Consider the following 22489-nt stretch of genomic DNA (forward strand, 5'->3'; position numbering starts at 1 on the left):
CATAAAATAAAAAGTGAAACATAACATATGTTAAAGCATCAACAGTATTTGAGCGTATCTTCCTCAAACTGTTTCCTTAGCAAAATGTAGTCTTTAGAGAGCTATATAATTTTTACTCTTTATAAAACTATAGGATTACAAGATTTTTAGGGGGAGCAATAATTATCGTACCCAGTTTTGTATTTCACAACTTAAAAGATACTTGAAGAGATAATTTTATGGGTATCTCATCTTAATTTTTAGCTGTCAGGAGAACTGCTTCTGTGAGGATGGAAAGTTTACAGTGTTCTTAATTGAGCAACTAGTGTATGGAAAATAAACCATAAGATGCATCATGGCATATAAAAAAGCAATATAACACTTTCTTGGCATTAATTCGTGTACAAAGAGATGGCTTCATAGAGATTTTATAGTGAGTGGCATTTTGATAAAGGTGTTTTTTCTGTTTTGTTGTATTTTGTGTTTTTTAGCTCAGCAATCCTTTTCAATACACTGGCTAAAACAGACTATTTTATTCCACAGTGTTATTGATAGATGTAACTTATACTGTGAATTACTAATCGAAACGTTATTCTCTTTGATGGTTTATTTGTCTTTTCAGATGTCAGCCATGCAGTTGTCATCTCTCAGGAGCCTTGAATGAAACCTGTCACTCAGTCACTGGCCAGTGTTTCTGTAAACGATTTGTCACTGGCTCAAAGTGTGATACTTGTGTTCCCAGTGCAAGCCATTTGGATATCAACAATCCATTGGGCTGCAGCAAAAGTAAGTGACCTCTGGCCCAATACTGGTATAGGAGGCAACATCATACAGGGCACTGTCTCCTTAATTTCTCTCTCCACCGAGAACTCATCAGAAAGACTTAGGTACAATGTGGAGAATTTAAGTGAGAAATGGAAAAAAAATTACACTAAATGAAATTTGGGTTCTTTCCCTTGATTGGATCATTGAACCTGGTTATACGATTACCTTAGTAGTGGGAAATTTACAATCGTTTGTTGCAGTGGTATCACTAACAAGGTGACCAAAGTCCTGGTTTACCCCAGACTAAGGGTTTTCCCAGAATGTGGGACTTGTCAGTGTAAAATTTAGGACAACATTGGTTAAGCCAAAGTGCGTGGTCGCCTCACCACATAAGAACATTTCCAGGTAATTTCTATAGCAAATGGAAGATTATTGTGGGATTTATGTCCTTCCACCCCGCCCCCACCATTATATGGACAGTATGCTACTATTAGTTGTTTATTGATATTGTAGCAGTTATTATCATGATTTATCACCACATATTACTCCTGTATTTGATATTCCTGTCTTTCTACTTTAAGTTGCATTAGTTTTTTCAACACCTCTCACATTTTTAACTCTTGGAAGCCAAAGGTTACATCATAGTGTCTTTTGACTTCTCAACACTATTCTCGAGGGCCTTGAAGTGACTTCAAGGTCACCTGCAGCCCTACAATTTCATGGCATATTGATGATTTCTTTGTATCTACTTCAAGATCATCTATCCTTACCTTTTCCAGAATTCCCAAGAAATGCCTGCTAAGAACATGTGGTAAGGAGCCCTCTATAATATATTGTACAATACGTTTCCTCCTTGAGGTGTCCTGAGATTGTCATGAGTCACAATGTTAGGAAATGCCACAAGTCTGGACACATCATCATAAGTAAGCATGCCTGGAGCAGTGCTATCTCTATTTAAGGAAGAGAGAGAAGTAATAAAATATTGGGGTCCACAGCAACTGTGCTAGTTTTGGAAGTAGTGGAAAGCAAGATGTAGCTAACGATTAACAAGACATATTCAGCTTTTGTACCTGTGTGTTTTATCTTCAGTATCCCGTGTTTCACTGGTCTCTCTGTGGATTTTAGGAAAGGTAAAATTGTAGGTACTTACGCTACTCTTGGGAAAGGACTGTCACAATTGCCTTTGTGTATAAATGCAGTCTAAACACCAATCTGGATTCATTGAACATTTAATTAATATTTTTTGTTCACTGGTTAGCTATGTAGTTGATTGATCTGTGTGCAGTGGAAATTCCAGCGTATTTCTTTGGATGTCAGTTGTGGATCATTGTTTATAATAGAATTGTGACAGATTTACATACCACATATGGAATCTTAGAGATTTTTTGATAGGTTCTGCCACTAATGCTGGATGAAAATATTGGCTTCTGCTCCATTTTTTGCTACCTGTTCTTGCACCTGAGACACAGTCTAGGAATTACACCTCAGGCAAAAGTGGATGGTCTTGTCACTGGAAACCTGGCCTACATTTCTTAGTAGTGGTAGATGTTTACTTTTTTTTTTTTTTTGCGGTACGCGGGCCTCTCACTGTTGTGGCCTCTCCTGTTGCGGAGCACAGGCTCCGGACGCGTAGGCTCAGCAGCCATGGCTCACAGGCCCAGCCACTCCGTGGCACGTGGGATCTTCCCGGACCGGGGCACGAACCCGTGTCCCCTGCATCGGCAGGTGGACTCTCAACCACTGCGCCACCAGGAAGCCCCTAACTTTTACTTTTGATGAGTAATTTTTCTAGATATAGAGTTCTTGGTACCAACTATTCTTTTTTCTTTTGGGGACGTCAAATATGTCATTCTACTATCTTCTGGCCTCCTTTGTTTCTGTAAACCTTTAATTGTATTTCCCTTCAACTGTGTTATGAGTTGTTTTTTCTCTTACTGCTTTCAAGAGTTTGTCTTTCACCAGTCTGACTACACTATGTCTAGGTCTGAATCACTTTGTGTGTATCCTACTTGAACTCATTATGCTTTTCGGAATTGGAGATAAGTGTTTTACATTGAATTTGGACAGTTTGAGCCAATATTTCTTCAAATATTTTTTTCCCCTTTCTCTGTCTTTTCTCTCCTTTGTGCTTCCCATTGCACGTATGTTGACACATTATACATAAGACATTTACTCACAGATCTCTGAGGCTGTTTTCACTTTTGTTAAATTTTTTTCTCTGTTCTTTGGATTAGATAAATCATATTGTTGTATATTTAAGTTCCATCTGTTGCTTTATAACAAGTTTACTGATTCTTCTTTCATTTCAAATCTGCCATTGAGCCCTCTCTAGAGAAGTTTCCATTTTAGTTATTATACTGTTCAACTCTGGTTTTGGTGTTTTTATACATTCTCTTTCTCTGTTGAAATTCCCTTTTTGTTGAAACAAAATTATCATACTTTTCTTTAATTTTTAGAACACACTTATAATAGTTGCTTTGGCTTTCAGAGGTAGACATTATCATCTTCTTACTATAAATAAGAAAAGGGTCAGAGCATCCAACTGAAATTTGACTGCAATCATACAATTACCAAAGTTCCCAAGCTGGGATGTAATCCCAAACTGATGGATGTAGTCACAATATTATACTTTGCTTCCTTAAAAGAGAGTCTTATACAAAGACCATTCTTGGCAATTTTGATTAATGCGTGTATGACCATTTTCTCAGAATCCTACTTTCAGCACATAAAAGTGGGTTCAAGTTATCTCATGCCCAGGATTTCAAAATATTTATTCTTAGAGTGGTATTGAACTATCTAAACCTTCAGGTCTTAGAAAACTCTCATTAAATGTCAAACAAGCACTATTCATTCACACTGTGAAGGCAGACAAGATTGTGGTTAGAGATGGTCATAAAAAGTAATCAACTTTAAACATTTGAAAGAGCCTATGTGTGTATATATGTGTATGATTGTGTTTGTTGTCAAGGAAATTTTCACGTAATGCAAATCATTTTCTACATCCTTTGACACGGGACTGAAACATCTATTTCTTTTTCAATCATCCCAAAAGTATTTTGCCATCTTAGAAAATAGTTTAATGGTCAGTTTTGATGGCTCTAACTCTGAAATCTATTGTGTTCCTGAGAGCATGAGGAGTTTTAGATGTAATCACTAATATTCACTAAAAAACATTAAATTGCCATGGATTACGAGGCTCTTTGAGAGTGCTGTAGATGAGACAGTTTATGAGTCTTTGAAGTTCCACTAAGCATAACAGGATTTAGAGCCCTAAATTAAAATTCACTGAAAGATCAAATGTACTGTCAGTATTCAACCAACCAAAGTGACCATAGCAAAATATGGCAAATCATTGAATTCAAAAATATAAGGTGCTGTTTGGAAGTAATTCTCTCTTCATGTGTCATTTTGAGATTGTTATTACTCACTATCCTATATCTAAACAGGCATATGGACAGTTAGAATTTTAACATAACGATGAAAATCCCCTCCAAAAAAAAGATAAAGGGGAAGAGTGAGAATGTATCTAGGTTGAATATTCTTCTTGAAAAACGTGACTTTAATATTATCTACCATAGGTTTAGAGACATTGTCTTCAGGAAGCCTATGCATAAGATACGGAATTTTATATATTTCAAATTCAGTGCTCTTGATATACTTTCTTAAAATGCTATTGTTGGATTATCTCATGTCTTTAAAATGGAGTATATCATTCATGAGTACTGATGAATTAGTAATAGCTCTTAGTTGAAAGTCTTTGCCTGGTGTGTTAGGATAACTTCACGTTACTACTCCATACTTCTCACTCTGCTCTGTTCCCCGAGATTCTGTATGTTCTGTGTCAGCAGGCTCTCTTGTGCCCTGACTCTCGGTTGGCTTCAGCTACAAGTAGGAACCTTCTGGTCATCTGGAGGAGGGCTGGCAGAAAGGGAAGTCAGAGCCTTTCGTCCCCAGCTCCCTGTCTCAGTGTGAGGCTGGCCTGGAGTTGGCTCTGTCCTTCAGTGAGTGGTCAGATGATGCTCTCCACACATCCCTTTCCGCCTCTGAGTGCTGTGCCCCTTCAAGCTAGGGATAATGTGTGAGAAAAACTTAACATAGCAGGCCTGAATGCTTGTCTTTAGAAAGACCTGCTTACAAAGTTGGCCTTTGGCTGGCATCTGGGATTTGGATTGTGTGATGACTCCCACCATCCTGAAAATTATTAAGAAGGGCTCACTGTCCCTTAAATTTTGTACAGATTACATGGTTTGTGCTTGTTGGGCTGCAACCCACAGGAAATACTGGCCTCCATTTCCCCAGTTTTGAGACCAAAGAAGGAGTCTGGAGTCAATGACAGAGACATGAATGATTTAATGGATGGGAAAGCTTACATGTCTGAAGCAAGGTCCTGGAGTGACACCCGACCGTATGCAGGGGAGAGCAGGCAGGACATGGCTGTGGCCTTCACTGGGGGGTGGGAGGGATTGCCAGTTATAGGGGGAATTACCTCTGGCTGGCTCTTCGGTTACCAAGGAAACCAGCAGTGGACCACGCCCTTCACTGCCTCTGATAAGAACAATCATTAGCTGGGACCTGGGGCAAGTATGTAGGAAGGTCAGTCCTCTGAGTAGGATGTAGGTGAAGCAGGCGCTGGCTGAACAGGGGATGTACAGAGAGCAAGAGGACAGCCCTCTTGAGTGGCCTGACCATACAATGCCTGACACCTGCTTTCTTTCTGTGAGTTTGGAATTTTGGTGTGTGCCAGGCAGAGACTGCCTACATGAACAGTCCCCAGTATAGACACTGGGCACTGAGTTTCTAATGAACTTCTCTGGTTGGCAACATTTCACGTGTGTTTTTATATGTTGCTAGGGAAATTAAGCCCATCCTCTGTAACTTGAAGCTTGTGCCTGGTTTCCCCCAGACTTTACCCATGTACCTTTTCCCTTCTTTGATTGTACTCTGTATCCTTTTGCGGTAATAAATCTTACCCGTGAGTAGGACTATATAATGAGTGAATGAATTTCTAGTGAATCATTGAGCCTGGGATTGGTCTTGACCCGTGACAGAAGTAGTAGAAGAGCTCTGCTATTACCATGCCCAGAGTACTGCTCCATGTCTTTTGATTCCTTTACATTCTGCCCACCCTTTTGAAAAGAGTTTCTTTATTAAGCTCTTTGTTAAATCACTTGAGTGTGCACTTTCTTTTCTTCTGAAACATTGACTGTCACCTAGTGACTGCAGGTATTTCATATAATAATATTGATAATTGATCGATTCATGATCGACTCAGGATTTAAAATTTTTTCTCAACAGAAAGATTAATGGTTTACAAAATAAGTTAACACAGCAAACTGTGCCTTTGTCATTTTATTCAGTGAGAAAGTCCGATTACATTATGCTTCTCTAAATGGATGAAGGTTTTATGCATCTTAAACCAGAGACGGGTAAATAAACTGGTGGTTGATTGCCCTTAAAATATAGTTAGATATTGTTTTTCTCCTTTACCTTTCTATCTTCTGGGGAAAAAAATGTAGACTGATTCTCCAAAATAGGGAGGCTATGAAAAATATAGTGATAAGAAACAGTGTGTTCATAGTATATATTTATGCTCTAAAAACATCACTAAAATAGTGACGTGAATGCTCTTACGTGCCTGATGGAAGCAAACATATTATCTCTAACAATCACAGCATTTTTTATTTTATATTTTTTGTGCTATACAGCAGGTTCTTATTAGTTACCTATTTTGTATATATTAGTATATACATGTCAATCCCAATCTCCCAATTCACCCCCCCCCACCGCCCTGCTTTCCCCCCTTGATGTCCATATGTTTGTTCTCTACATCTGAATTGCAGCACTTTTTAAATTGAAGTATAGTTGATGTACAGGGTTTTGTTAGTATCAGGTGTACAGCAGAGTGCTTCAGTCATATACATATATTTATATATATTCTTTTTCAGATTTTTTTCCATTAGAGATTATTACAAGATATTGAATATAATTCCCTGTGCTAAACAGTAGGTCTTGTTGTTTATCTATCTTATGTATAGTAGTGTGTATCTTTTAATCCCAAACCCCTAATTTAACCCTTCTCCCCCCTCCCCCCCCCCCACTGATTTCCCCTTTGGTAACCATAAGTTTGTTTTCTATGTTACAATCACAGCATTGTTAACAGGTGTTATAAACAATCATAGCAACTCTAACAGGTGCTTGGTGTTCACGTAATACATTTAATTTGTTTCTGGCTAATATTTAGACTATTTAACATCCTTAGCATCCACAGCTATCTGTATCATCAGCTATTACTCTTTCTTTTACACTGTGCTCTGTGAAGCAAGATGACACATTGTGCTTAATGGAATGGAAAACTTCCTTTTAAAAAATCCAAAAATTACACGACTTATTTCAAGTTTCAACACAATTTATGTGTATCAACTTTTAATTTAATTAAGTAGAAAATAAATATTATGCATCCTTGGATAGTGTCTCTGAAAAATTCAAAGAAAGAGGTGGAGAGTTAGAGAAATACTGTATGTTTTCATTTATATGTGGAATCTAAAAAATAGTGAACAAATAGAATGAAACAGAAACAAACTCATGGATACAGAGAACAAACCAATGGTTGCCAGAGGGGAGGTGGGGAATGGGTGAAATAGGTGAAGGGGATTAAGAAGTACAAACTTCCAGTTACAGAATAAATAAGTCACAGGGATGTAGTGTACAGCACAGGGAATATAGTTAATAATGCTGTAATAGCTCTGTATGGTGCATTATCTATACAAGTATCAAATCACTATGTTATACACCTGAAACGAATATAATATTGTAAGTCAACTATACTTCAATAAAAAAAAGTGCTTATGTAAACTTCTGTGGTTTTTTTCCCCCAACCATATTCATGTCAGCTGCATTGACCTACAAACGTATTTTATGTTTATAGATAAAAAGCTTTGTTTTAGAGAACTCATGATGTATACCCTTTGTTTATTAATGTCTTGGTAAACCACATGTCTTCTTGATAAAGTAATCCTGAATCAGAAAGACCTCTTTGCTGGATATCTTACTTAAGTTTACTTGTGTCCTTATTGATTGCCTTTGCTGATACATGCTCTCTCCATTGTAATTTAGCTCCATCCCAGCAACCTCCACCCAGAGGAAAAGTTCAAAATTCTTCTGCTATCAGTGTTTCCTGGAGTCCACCTGATTCTCCAAATGCCCACTGGCTCACTTACAGTTTATTCAGGGATGGTTTTGAAATCTACACAATTGAAGATCGATACCCATACAGTGAGTTTCAAGGTTTGGTGATGGAAAGATATAATATTCTGAAAATTGATACATTAGTTAAGTTCTTTGACATTGAGGAGACGTGTTGTTGTCTAGCATGGAGTGTTTCAGCAGAGAGAGAACTACACATCTCACTAGTAATCAAAGAAATGCAGTGAAAATGAGATGCTTATTATTTGTTAGACATGAATGCTTATCAAAGCCTCAAAGATGAAAACAAATTACCCTTTCCAGGATTAATGAGGATATGGAGAAGCTAGAACTTACATAAACTGCTAGGCTATCTGTGAGGGTTCATTGGTATGACTTTTCGCGTGGGATAACTTGTTAAAATATATGAGAAACCTTTTGCAAACCGTTTGACTCAGCAAACCTACTTTAGAAAATGTATCTCAAATGAATAGTCATAAAGGGACACCAAATCACAAAATATGTCCAAACCTGCACTATTTGTAATTGCAAAATATTGGAAAAAGTCAGACATTCAAAAAACTTTCAGTAAATCATGGTACATGACATAATAGGATCTGGTGCATTATTAAGTAAATTGTAGACTATGGTCACCTATAAAGTACTCTCTTAGTTTAGTTATTAATGAATGGGAAATGTCCGTGAAATACTGTTTAAGGTAACTAAAAGATATTAAAATAATCTATGAATTATATTTTAATTTAAAATATATAAAAATACTGGAAGACTTACAACAAACTGGTCTATCATTTTTCTGGGTATAAGGATTATAGAAAATTTATCAAATATTTCTATTATAAGGGGTTCACATTTTAAATTCTCAGGTTGAAAAATGGACTTTTCAAAAAGGGAAATCAGAGTCCTAACATGCAAGCAAATAGTATAATTATATGCATACATTGCCATTTCCACAGAGGTAAAACCCAGCAACATGGAACTAAATTGAGAGAAGGATGTGAACAAACCATGAAGACCATCTTTGCACCTGAAACAATTATGAAGATTTTGAAGGAGCTTGTAGAAATCAAACTATTTAGACACATTATCTTAAAAAGATTTACTCAGATGTTTTAGATACTTTTTTCCCTAAAGACAGAAGGAAAACTTGGAAATTTTCTTCCAGCCCTGTCTTCTTTGATGTTTGCTTTGGTCATGTTTAGCTACAAGCTAGTTTAAGAAACTAGTTTAAAAGAAACTAGTTTAAGAAACATTGAAACAGTGATTCCAATTCAGGTTTCCATGCTGTTCTCTTTGTTTAAGACCCAGTTTTCCAAATTCTAGTTTAACATGATTAATTAATTAGAAAAGTATATAAAGCTATGTAAAAACACTGAAGTTCCATAATCTTTCTGAAAAAGATTAGGAAGGTGCCCTTGTTTTGACATATTGATTGGCGTTACAACTTTTGCATAGCATACAGTTTTATTTTGTGTATATTATAGTAGGTTACATTTTGCACCCAGTTCTGTATGACTTATGTTATTACATTCAGTACTCTGTGTTAACTCTAAATGTCTCTTCAGTGCCTCTAGTCTTCTTTGAAGTTAATGGAAGCTCTAAACTTTATAATGCAGATTGCAAAGGGAAAGGAACATCTGTCTACATCTGCCATGTTGGCAAAGCATCCTAAAAACCTGCTACTAGAATGTTTATTTTCTTCCAAATGTCAGCATGATCCAGGTGTCCTGAAACTTAAGTTTTTGTGATAGAAGAAGAGAGAGTTATTAAAATATTGAAAGTGATTTTGAAGATGGCACTATTACTGGTTGAATTATTTCTTAAGTTGTATATTAGGGTCACTCTATTTTCCATATAGGTTAATTCAATAGTAAAATTAAACCTCAATTATACCCTTCAACCCAGAGGCATGTTTTACATAGTAACATATAGTGATCTATTTTATAGAACATTACATGTGAGTACAACACTCTGGCTCTTTTTCATGATTGCACTAATATAGAATCCAAATAACAGTTTCTTACACAATAAATGTGTGCTTGTTCACTAATCAGAACTTTATATAATCCTATTAAACAGGTATTATTTCTTAAATCCTTATTTTTCATTAAAAAATGCCACTTCTGGCATTTCTTGACAATCACTATAATTAATGATATGCAAATTATCTGCATGATGGCATTTGAACAGTAAGAACAATTGGTTAATGCTCTCAGAATTTTGTATCATTCTAATAATACCCTCATGTTTATTACTCTATTTCCAGTGTGTGGATAGCATGTGTAATATGAAGAGGAAACAGTACTTATATCCAGTCGTATGAACACAAACCTTTGGGTTAAATGAAGGCATTTGGAATTATAGGTGGAGAATCATTGAACTTTTCAAAGAAAATTAATAGTGTGTCTTCCAAGCAAGTTTGACCATTTGGTTGAGACCATTATAGAATTCCTTGTTAGAATAAAACTTTTCCTAGCTGGCCTGATGCACTAAGGGATTCTCCAGGGCAGTAGTTTCCAACCTAAGATCATAACACACCGGTATTTTCATTTTCTCCTGCAGGAAGACAGATTAGAAAAGAAATCAGTGCGCTGAGGATGCTTTCCTTCCCCCCCCCCCAAATTCACAATCGGTTAAATCTTTCCTCCTTTGGGTCACCATGAGTGGGGAGATAGTCCTTAAATGTTACTCCAGGGAAATGCTTTCACAGGGAAACTAGAGGAAGATTATGTCTACGTGTGACCATTGCTTACGTCACTAGGGACATTAACATAGTTTAAGATGAGAGTTTTAAACAACACTGTATCTTAGTGAACTCTGGGATTTCATTTCTACCTTTAATGTCATTATCATTTATTGTTCTATACCACATCAAAGGATCAATGTAACAAGGGTAAGATGGTTCAGTTACCTCTGAGAGAAATAAACCTAAAAAACCCAGAAAATATAAGCAGGGGGATAAGAATGAAAACAGAATGGATGAAAATCAATGTTTTTTATTATAAGGGTCTTAATACTATTTCCTAGAAAAAAAATATGTATATGAAGAATCATTCATTCATTCTTTGTTCACTGCTTTGTTCATTGCTTACTGCAGACCAGGAACAGTACCAGCCACTAGAAATACAAGGATGGAAGGAACAGTTCTCATTATTGAAAAGAGATATAGATAAATAAACCAAGATTACAAAGTAATATATTAAATATTGTACCAGAATAGACTTAAGAGTATTAAGAAATATTTTTAGAATATTTCTGAGTATCCTATAACTGGAGGAGGGATAAGAAGCAACCATGCCTGTGAGGGCAGAGATAGTGATTGAGAACCATTGAAAGTTCCACAAAAGCGGGTGATGTGAGGTGAATTAACCAGATACCACAGTAGAGGAAGAATTACTCTCATGGAAGAAATTGTACAAGACAAGGCATGAAGGTGTGTGTGAGGAAATAAGGTTAATTCAGGCAACTTGCACAGCTCCATGTAGCTCTGGTGGGTGAGAATGCCACACACGGGGGCTGGGGTCAGCCAATATTGTGACCCAGTGCATCTCTAAAGAGGAATTTCATGATGTTCTTGTGCAATAATTTCTCTAAACACCTGATTTTGATTTGAATTTGTGTAACTTTTTATTATAAAAGTGGTATATCCAATTAAGAAAATTTAAAGGAAAAAAAATTAAAGCGTCACAATTCCAGCATTCTAGTGCAAAAACGAATTTCATTTTGGAAAATTTCTGGGAGAATATGTACTTCAGTTTATTTTGCATAATAATCAAGTCTATGCAGTATTACATTTCATATTTTTTCTCATATTGCTGTATGGTCTTCATCACTATTGTTTTAACTAACTAATAATATTAGAATCCTATTAATGTAATATTAGACTAATATAACTCATTAAGAAATTCAACTTTAATTTATTTAAACATTTCCTATTATAAGTAACACATCAGTCATTTTATATGCTTCCCAAAGAAATGTTTCCCAAGAATATGGCTAAAGATCATGGTCTCATAAAAGATTTTTTAGTGTATACTTGTACAAGTTATCAATTTGTTGCCTCTCCGTTTCAAACCTTGGCTTCATTGCCTGCTTTGTGGTAATGGAGCTGGAACCTGTAAACATTTCTCCTTTACTCTATCAGTAGAGGGTGTTGGAGGGATCCTGCAGGAGATGGAGGTTTCTCTTCCTGGTTCTGGTGTGCACCCCTCTCAGGAGATCACTCACCAAGTGATGTTCAGCCGTACACAGCTGCCAAGCTACCCTTGGGCAGCTTTTCCCCGGGACCCCAAAGGGCAGCTTTCCCAAGCTCTGGCCCCATAAGAGTGAGTTCTACAAGATGCACCCCGGAAGACAGTGCATGGCAGTCCCAGTAAATTCTTCTGATGCCCAGGTGGCATCTTCCCCTCGTACCACAGATGGTGGCTTTCCAGTGAGTTCCATGGTACAGGCTCTCATCATGGGCAGCTTTCCTTGGCACTCTGCCAGTAAGTTTTTTTCTCTGTAAGTTCTGTGGTAGAGCACCTGAGGTGCTAGAAGCCAGATTCCAAGGGAGTTCTGCCTTCATGGAACCTCAGCAAACTTCACCGTCAAGTGGGTCACGGTTGCACCCTGTCCAACGAAGTCTGATCTCATCCCAGGTCTTATCTCTTCCAGTTCTGTTCCTTCCCTAGGTGCTCTGCTTCAGCCCTGGGGGTAGTGACTTTTCCCTATCTCTGTCTCTTCTCTTCCTGCATTCTTTAGAGGTTTCTGGTCCCCTAAGTAAGTAAAACCCTTTTGTACTCAGTCATTCTGTGTGTTCCGCTTTCCTTGTTCAGATTACTCTGTGCTTTCTGTGACCTGACTGGACTCTAGTCTGATATTCAACATATTTTCATGAAGAATTTGCAATGACATATGTAACAGAATGTCAAAATAACCCTTCACTCAGATGGTCACTGTCTTAGTCTGTTTAGGCTGCTATAACAAAATACCACAGGCTGAGTGGCTTCTAAACAACAGAAATTTATTTCTCAATGTTCTGGAGGCTAGAAGTCCAAAGTCAGGGTGCCAGCACGGTTGGGTTCTGATGACGGCCCTCTTCGGGGTTGCAGTCTGCCAACTTCTCGCTGTGTCCTCACACGGTGAAAGGGATGAGGGATTTTTCTGGGCCCTCTTTTGCAAGGGTACTAATGCCATGTGTGGACTCCACCCTCATGATGTCATCATTTTTCAAAGTCCCCCCACCTCCTAATACCATCACCTTGGGCATTAGGTTTCTAGCATATAAAAAAGGACGCTGTATCATACAAAGAACAAAACAAAAGCTTTAGCTTCTAAATATGCATCATTACAAAAGGCACTTTTCTTATATTGTACTGTACAACAAAAGTAACCAGTATTTGCTTCATCTCAGTTTTTTGTTTGTTTGTTTGTTTTTGGCAGTACGCGGGCCTCTCACTGTTGTGGCCTCTCCCATTGCGGAGCACAGGCTCAGCGGCCATGGCTCACGGGCCCAGCCGCTCCGCAGTATGTGGGATCTTCCTGGACTGGGGCGCGAACCCATGTCCCCTGCATCGGCAGGCGGACTCTCAACCACTGCGCCACCAGGGAAGCCCCCATCTCAGTTTTTAAAAATATGAACCATACTCTTATTCAAAAGAGTGGATTGGTGTAGTTTAATGTAGTTATGTTATATAACAGAAGAATAATTAGAAATGTTTCCTTGCCAATTTGTGGAATGTAACTCTTTTCTTTTTTTTTTTAAATTTCAGATATTCAGTACTTCTTAGACACTGCGCTGTCACCATATACCTCCTATTCCTATTACCTCGAGACCAGCAGCTTGAGTGGTTCAACAAGGAGTGCAGCTGTCACCTACAGGACAAAACCAGGGGCCCCAGAGGGAAGCCTGAACTTAAGTTATATCAGTCCTATTAGCTCAGACTCTGTGACACTTACCTGGGCTGTACCTTCAAATCGTTCTGGTCCTATCGAGAAATATATTTTGTCCTGTGCTCCTCTAGATGGCATCCAGCCCTGTGTTCCCTATGAAGGTCTTGAAACAACCGCTACCATCTGGAATCTGGTTCCATTCACCAAATACCGTTTTGCTGTACAGGCGTGTACTAGTGGAGGCTGTTTACACAGCACCCCTCTGACAGTGACCACAGCCCAGGCACCTCCCCAAAGGCTGGGTCCACCCGAGGTGCGGAAGATCAGTTCCACAGAGCTTCACGTAGAATGGGCTCCACCGGTGGAACCAAATGGTAGGAATTCAAGGCCGAGATTTCCCATTCTTGGGTAAAACACGAAGGAGAATCTGGGTACTTGGAATTGTGCAATAAGATTCTGACAGCCATTTTCAGTTTTATAACTGCATGATGTCATAATTGGGAAACAATTTCTAAAGATATACTATTTGTCCTGGTTAGTAGAATAAGTATATTTCTTTAATCTAATAACAAATTCCACTCATTTAAATTGCCCTCTAGAAGGCTAATATTATCTTTGCTCTTAGTGACATCTGCCATAACACAAATGATGTTTCTAATTTGAAACTCACTTAGGAAATGCATTATATTTGACTGTGTCACAAGTGAGGGCACCCATAAGCAGTAAATTTTCTTTTAAGCAAGAAGAAGATATGAAATAATACAAAAAACATGTATATAGGCTAGCTGACTCCATTAAGTTAATTTCTGGGCTTATATAATTGAACCCTTGGTTATACAGGCCAGCACACCTTCGTAGATTTTTAGTAATTTAATATCATGTACGTATTATAACAAAAGCTTTTCTCTTAGGATTTTTAAGTTACTTGATAAAACTAGGTGGAAATGAACTGTAATATCCTAATATTTATGTAAACAAGGCTTATGTTAGGCAGATAATCAAATCAAAATCCCCAAATTTGAAACTATACAAATTGAAGGTACAGTGATCAAATTTCCGAAGAGATAGCCATTCTTAGTATAAATTATGACCAATCATCCTGAAAAATATTGAATTTACCTATCATAAATTATAGTTATTTTGTGTTTGTACCTTTTGCACTCAGTTTTCATTTTCCATGAATATGCTTTTCAGTAATATGCATTCATGTAGCTATCAACTTGTAGTTTGTTTTTTTTTTTTATAAGTACCTATCATGTGGATTACCAAGAAAATAGACAGGTAATCGAGTCAGAAGCACAAGGAAAGCCAGGACTCGTTACATAACCTAACATCACCCCACCCCTAAATAGCCCATTTGTCTAATAAGTCCTCTTTGTTCACCGTTTCACTTTTCTAGGCATAATTATAAGATATGAACTATACATGAAAAGACTGAGATCTAATGGAGAAACCAGGTCAGCAGAAAGTCGAGTTTTTCAGAGCAGTGGCTGGCTCAGTCCTTACCCACTTGCAGAATCAGCCAATGAAAATGCATTAGAACCTCCCGAACCAACCACAATCATCACTGGCTTGGAGCCGTACACCAAGTACAAGTTTAGAGTCTTAGCTGTGAACATGGCTGGGAGTGTGTCTTCTGCCTGGACCACAGGAAGAACGGGAGAATCAGGTGAAGACTAATGCTTTGAACTCTACTTTGGAAACTCCTGAATGAAAATATTGCCTCAAAGTAAAGTCAACAGCACTAAATACTTTCGAAAATCAAGAGCTGTACATTTACATAAACCAAGGAAATATTGAATGCATAGATTGGTTCCATAGATAACTCAAGGTCACAAAGTTCTTGCAGTAAGTTCTAGGGAAAAAAATAATGTTTTAGTTGTTACTTCAAGGCGCCAAAATGACTTAACTGTAGTTATAGTCTTTTGGGAATGCTTGTCAAAAATAGCAATTGGTTTCCAGTCTTGAAGTGGGCTGGCCATATGTCCCATCTTGCTCCAAATTCAGTACAATTTATGTTCAGTGAAAGATATAACTGTTACCAGTTTCACAAATCTGTTTTTGTTTTTCTTTCTCTTTCCAAAACAAATAGCTTAGGTACCAAATTGTACCTTAAAATATAATCCCAGACATCAAAATCTATAATTCACAAGTGTGTTTATAAGCAGTTGGCAATATGGTAAGGAAAGATGGTGAAAAGTTTTAATTTTCTTAAGATAGCTTTACTAAGGCAAATGAGATATTTTTAATCCTCCACCTCATTCTTTATATTATAAACACTTCAAATTTCATGAGCCCTTGACAAAAAAACTACACTTTTGTTATGCTTTGAATCTATAGATATACAAAGAAACCCACATCCCGCTTTAAATTGGATCTGTTCGGACTGTGGAGGGTGAGTGTAGCTTCAAGTTTGATGTCCAAGGGAATCACTTCATGAATAAAATGTGCATTGTGCTTGAGCATCTCTTAATGACTCCCAGCCATCTTGTCCAAATAATAGGGCCATGATAGCACAAGTGATGAGCCATGGCATTCCGGAAGGGGAAAGTCAAGGTCAGAAATGAAAGGTAATGGATGAAACAGCAATACTGGACCCTCATAATCATATGGGTCACTGGCTAATGAAAGTGCAATGAGGTCCTTTGATAATACACCTTTGGTTAGCACATTTAAAATCCATATTAAGATCTCAAGGATGGCAGGGGGAGAATGTATGTGTGTATGTCCCTGAACATTTCAATCGAGATTTACTGAAAACTTTTCGAATTTCTTCGGGGTTATTTAGAACATTTTCGATTTCCCTCTCTCTAAAGAGTAATATTCTCCCAGGAGCTCAGTGAATTACTTCTCTACATAAGAAGTCCAGTATGTCACTATGCATTGTTCTAAACTTTGTGGACTGAGACATATTGTTTTTGTGGCTTCTCCTTTCAAAGACGTCATGAGACCTATGGTTTCCTCTCCAGCTATCTACTAGTTACCTTTATGAACACAAGCAAATTCCTATTTTTTAATTTTGTAACTGGAAAATATCTTTGTTAGTAATGTGAAGGTGGAGAACATCCTTGCAGATATAAAAATAAGTGAGTGAGTAGCTTTTATACACACCAGCATCTTCTTTGATTTTTAAAAATTAGAATATTACGTAAGGAGTGAGGTGTTTCAGAAACTAGGATAAATGTGTGAATTCAGGTTGAAAACCTGTGAATACAGCATTCATTGTCTTGACTGTTGTTATTGTCCTTGTTAACAGCGCCCGTGTTCATGACCCCTCCTTCAGTCTCCGCCCTCTCACCATACTCGCTCAATGTGTCCTGGGAGATGCCAGCAGATAATGTGACAAGAGGAAAAGTTGTGGGGTATAACGTCACTATGGTTTCTGAACAATCACCTCAACAATCTAGTCCGGTGGTGTTTTCACAGGTATTGTTATTTTCAACTAACGACCTTTCAGAATTGAATTATGTCTTCATATTGACGTTTTCTGTATTTGCAGAATTCTGACAGAATTTTCATTTATATTGGGTTGGCCAAAATGTTTGCTCAGTTAATGAATACATTCAATAAATTTCTTGGTGAAAATGAAAAATATGTCTTATTTTTACTTAAAACCGAATGAAGTTTTTGGCCAACCCAATACAATCCTTAAAGGGGGCAATTCGTTTCTTAATATAATATTTATATATACAAGGCTCTAAATACTTACATCACTCATTTTTCCTAATATAATGGTATATGGAAATAAAGTTGGTATAACTTTGTTTCATGAAATCTGCTTTTTCCACTTAGCATATATCCTTAAATATCTTGCAGGAAGCTGACATTCAGTAGCTGTGTACTATCATATGGGTACACAATAATGATTCAGCCAATCCACAATCAATTGAAATGTCTATTGTATTAATACTCTTGGAAATCTAAATGACATTGATAAGAACATCTTATATGCACGTTTTGCATATTTCTGTTTCCTAAGAATAAATTCTGAGGGATGCAGTTTATCACAGCTTATAGCAAAGGCTGTGAACATGTTCAAGGTTTGGGATATGTAGTGACATATTTCCTTCTAGTGAGTTATATCCAGCCAGCAGTAATGAGAATAATGATCATAGGTAAAGATTACTGAGGCTTTACTGTGTACATAGACTAATTCATTTGATATGTATAATAATCCTGGAGGATGGGAGGCTCTTGTTACCCTCCAGTTTATGGTGTGACCAGTGTCCTTTCTATCAGCATAAGAGTGACCAATGACAAAGACCGGCTGATGTCAACTGGACAAGTCATTCTGCATACTTGGCTGTTTAGCATCTCTTCTGAGGAAGATGCTCTTTGGAAGACATTAACAGGACATGAAAAGATCTTCGCACTTACTTGATGCCCTGTCCCGTGGGCCTATATCCACATTCTTCTTCCCTAGACATCCTAGTTCCTGATTTTCTAGTCTTTTTTTCTTTTATGGCCATGTTCAATACAACCAAACCACAGCCATATAATTCAGGGACCCTTCCCTTTCCACACAGAATAAATCACCAGGTGCACTACCTAAAGTTTTGCCCATTGAAAGGATTTCTTTTTATTGCTGGGTTTTAGGACCATCCCTGAATGGAGCTATAGAGCAGCCAGCACCCATTTTTGACTTCATTAACCACATACTAAGACAACCCAACTGCAAACCAAACCACCTTTTTCTACTCTCACAAGTCTTAAGGTTCCTCCGAGGAGTCATAGGTAGGAGTTGAGATTGAGCCAGCAGTGTCAGAATGGTGGATGACATGTGGGTTTGGATTACCAGCTAGCACAGCATATTATGCGTTCTGGCTGTTACTTGTATTATAATGTTCTATTCCAAGGAACTAAAGTAAGGGAAAAAAAAACAAAACATAGTTTATACAACACATCCCAGAAATCAACTTGTTTTTATCCCGCTTTTACCAATTACTTGCCGTATCACACATCTCTGTGCTTCAGGTTTTATTCATGTGTAAAATGGGAAAACGGTTTCTGCTTATCTATACAGTTTTTGTAGAGCTTGACAAATATTAGATATTGTTATTATTAGTGATTATTAACGGGATATGGCTACATTACATTTTATAAAATATTACTCAATGGGACAGGAAAATTTTTATATTGACAGAATTTATGTATATAAATCTTTTGTTTGTTTAAAAGTCTTTTCTTTGTGTCTGAATTAAAATAAGAATATAGATATGTCATTTTATTCTCTCTCTTATACCCTCTCCTGCAAATATTCATCTACCTAACCATATATTCAAGAAAGTGAAATCACAAGTGGCAAAGTCAAATTTTTTATGTTCTCAACAATTAAATTTGTATCCACACTGACCTGAGCATGTCTTGTTATAATCTTGGTAAATAAATAGCCAAAATTTCTGGGGAAAGCCTACTGTAAAAATAACTGTTAAAGGATCTTTACCTAAGAATGTGGTAGAAGACATATATAGAAGTGATGCTATTATCATTGTAGTATTTTAAACTCCTACAAAGTTCTTCTCACCTCTTTAAAGATTAATCCCACAAAAAACTCTCAATTAGGTACATCCTTTAAGACTTGTTAAGATGAGTCTATGTACACGATAAAGACACAGTTTATCTGAGTGATGATTTTACATGCCCCAAGCTCTAGGATAAGTGTCTCTTAAAAATCATGTACTTTATAACAACTATATGTAGAGAAGAAGTAAAATTTCATCAAAATTAGTATTAGTCTACATTTTATCTTTATTACGTTTCATTTTGTGTTCTTTAAAAAATTTTTTTAAATAGATCTTTATTGGAGTATAATTGCTTCACAATACTGTGTTTCTGTTGCACAACAAAGTGAATCAGCCCTGTGCGTACACGTCCCCATAGCCCCTCCCTCTTTTTTTTTTAACCTTTTTATTGGAGTATAATTGCTTTACAATGGTGTGTCAGTTTCTGCTTTATAACGAAGTGAATCAGTTATACGTATACATATATCCCCATATCTCCTCCCTCTTACCTCTCCCTCCCACCCTCCCTATCCCACCCCTTTAGGTGGTCACAAAGCACCGAGCTGATCTCCCTGTGCTATGCGGCTGCTTCCCACTAGCTATCTATTTTATAGTTGGTAGTGTATATATGTCCATGCCACTCTCTCACTTTGTCCCAACTTACCCTTCCCCCTCCCCGTGTCCTCAAGTCCATTCTCTAGTAGGTCTGTGTGTTTATTCCCATCTTGCCCCTAGGTTCTTCATGACCATTTTTTTTTGCTTTTTTAGATTCCATATATATGTGTTAGCATACGGTATTTGTTTTTCTCTTTCTGACTTCACTCTGTATGACAGACTCTAGGTTCATCCACCTCACTACAAATAACTCAATTTTGTTTCTTTTTATGGCTGAGTAATATTCCATTGTATATATGTGCCACATCTTCTTTATCCATTCATCTGTTGATGGACACTTAGGTTGCTTCCATGTCCTGGCTATTGTAAATAGAGCTGCAGTGAACATTGTGGTACATGACTCTTTTTGAATTATGGTTTTCTCGGGGTATATGCCCGGTAGTGGGATTGCTGGGTGGTATGGTAGTTCTATTTTTAGTTTTTTAAGGAACCTCCATATTGTTCATCCCCTCCCTCATGATGTGTTCTTGAGACAAAGAATAACTTGTTTAAAAATGATTCAAGTTTTTAAATTAAATAAGAAATACCTTAATGTATTTTATCTTAAAAACAATTTCATTTTCTAAAAATCTACATTAAATCCCATGAAGACTGTGCTAAATGAGATAAATCTTATAGCAATATTAAGTAAGATTTACTCATTTCAAAGTTTTATTTTTCTTAGAAAATTTTAAATCACATTGCACAAAAGAAAAAAGTTTATATCTTCAAAACCTAAGTAGCCATTTTAAAATTGGAAAAAAGATTAATAATTCAGTGTTTGACGCTTTTCTGATTTCTAAATGTAATTGCAAGAAAATGGTGCCAGTGTTTGAAATTATTCCTAGATATTTTGAATCTCCAAAGTCACCTTTATTTCTGAAAAATGTTATGTAAGCAATATAATTTATATTCCAAACACACTGCTTTCTAGAACTACTCAGTTTATGAAATTTTAAAGTCAGTACCCAGGCACATATTCCAAATGAATTTTATTGTACTCCTAAAGGGAAAACAAAAATCTAGAAATTGACTCCAAATGTTATTAATCTTTACAGTTAGCCGTAGTATTTATATTTATGGAAGATTATTTCATATGAATGTATATCAGTATCCCTTAGAAAAATAGCTTCGTACTCGTGCTTGCTGTCAGACTATCCATTTTAATGACTTTTTTTTTCCTGAATATAATCACCAGTGGTCTTTGTATCTACAGACTAAGCAAATTTACATGGTTGCTTTTGATCAATTCTAGTTATAATGACAGGACAAGCTCTCAGTGCTTATTGTTTAATTACTTGTTTATGGACCATAGAGTCTCCTTTGCTCAAATCTGCTATTTTCATTTGAAAATGTGTGATAAAGACAGTATTTCAAAAAAAAATGTAGCTGATCAATCTGCTTATGCTCAGTTGTACAAGAAAGATAATTGAGAATTGACTTCATGTGGGTGCTCAGTAATCTTTCCTTTTTTCCCCTTTTCCTTCCTGTGGCTTTTTTTTAAAAAAAACAAATGATGGGATTGATTGAACATAGTGACATCTTTCTGTACCAGCTCCATCACCTAGCGTGTGGGCATTACTGCACTGGGTTCGTTTTGGCCAAGCCCCGTGGTTTTATTTGGACTTTTTCATGATAACAATGACAGTGTCACCATTCTTTATCTGTACCATCAGTGACACGAACTGCACCACCATGCTGCTTTATGAGGCAATAACTCGGTTTCCTCATTTATCCACTCAGGAACTGGATTATTACCTCATAAAGCAGTGTGATTGTACAATTATCAATTAAATCCTAGCTTGGTGAGGCCCTTCAAAAATAACTCCTTTTCCTAATCATGGTTGGCAATAATTCCCCCTGTCAGAACTCCTGGAACTTTGCTTGTCAAGCTAATATTTCACACGGATTATCTATTATCTGACTTCTATTTTTTTTACTTCACAGGTGTTGTACACTGCTAAATCCCAAGAACTGTCTTACATTGTAAAAGGACTACAACCTTATAGGATATACAACTTTACCATTTCTCTGTGCAATTCAATTGGTTGTATAACCAGTGCTTCGGGAGGAGGACGGACTTTAGCAGCAGGTAAGCAAGTTCTAAAGGACATGAAAAATACATTGTGTATTTATAAACAAAACACCTACAGAGCTCAATACCTTCTTTAGTTTGGACTTAATATTTGTCTTTTCTGCTTTCTCCTTCTCCCTCACTAGCCCTTATTGCTACTGACCTTGACATAGAAAAAGATGACACAGAAAAAGAAACTTAAGAGCCCTGAACATTCCTGAGTTGCAACTGTGTCACCATAAGAAACATAATTAGATGCAGAGTGACTACAGGGCTCCCACCACCCTAAGTCCTAAAGGTGTCCCAACAGTTGTTTGAAGTGTTTGGCAGGCTTCTTCTGAGGACTCACAATACTCCTCCTCTCAATCCTAACTTTTTTTGTGTGGGATTTGGTCTATCCCCTCCTGCCCCATGGAGCTAACAGCAGACATCCAGAAATTAC

At 37.0% G+C, this 22489-nt stretch overlaps 1 protein-coding gene across 1 annotated transcript in view; it reads left to right on the forward strand.

Annotated features, from left to right (window-relative positions):
• Positions 1–22489, forward strand: part of USH2A (usherin) — a 791707-nt gene that overhangs the window by 180173 nt on the left and 589045 nt on the right. Inside the window, exons 14-19 of the mRNA XM_065876328.1 lie at positions 602–765; positions 7858–8016; positions 13698–14192; positions 15218–15487; positions 17075–17244; positions 21921–22065. Of these exons, the coding sequence (XP_065732400.1) occupies positions 602–765; positions 7858–8016; positions 13698–14192; positions 15218–15487; positions 17075–17244; positions 21921–22065 (1403 nt within the window). The remainder of the gene's footprint in view (positions 1–601; positions 766–7857; positions 8017–13697; positions 14193–15217; positions 15488–17074; positions 17245–21920; positions 22066–22489) is intronic.

Source organism: Phocoena phocoena, chromosome 1 (assembly GCF_963924675.1).
Source record: "Phocoena phocoena chromosome 1, mPhoPho1.1, whole genome shotgun sequence".
NCBI lineage: Eukaryota > Metazoa > Chordata > Mammalia > Artiodactyla > Phocoenidae > Phocoena > Phocoena phocoena.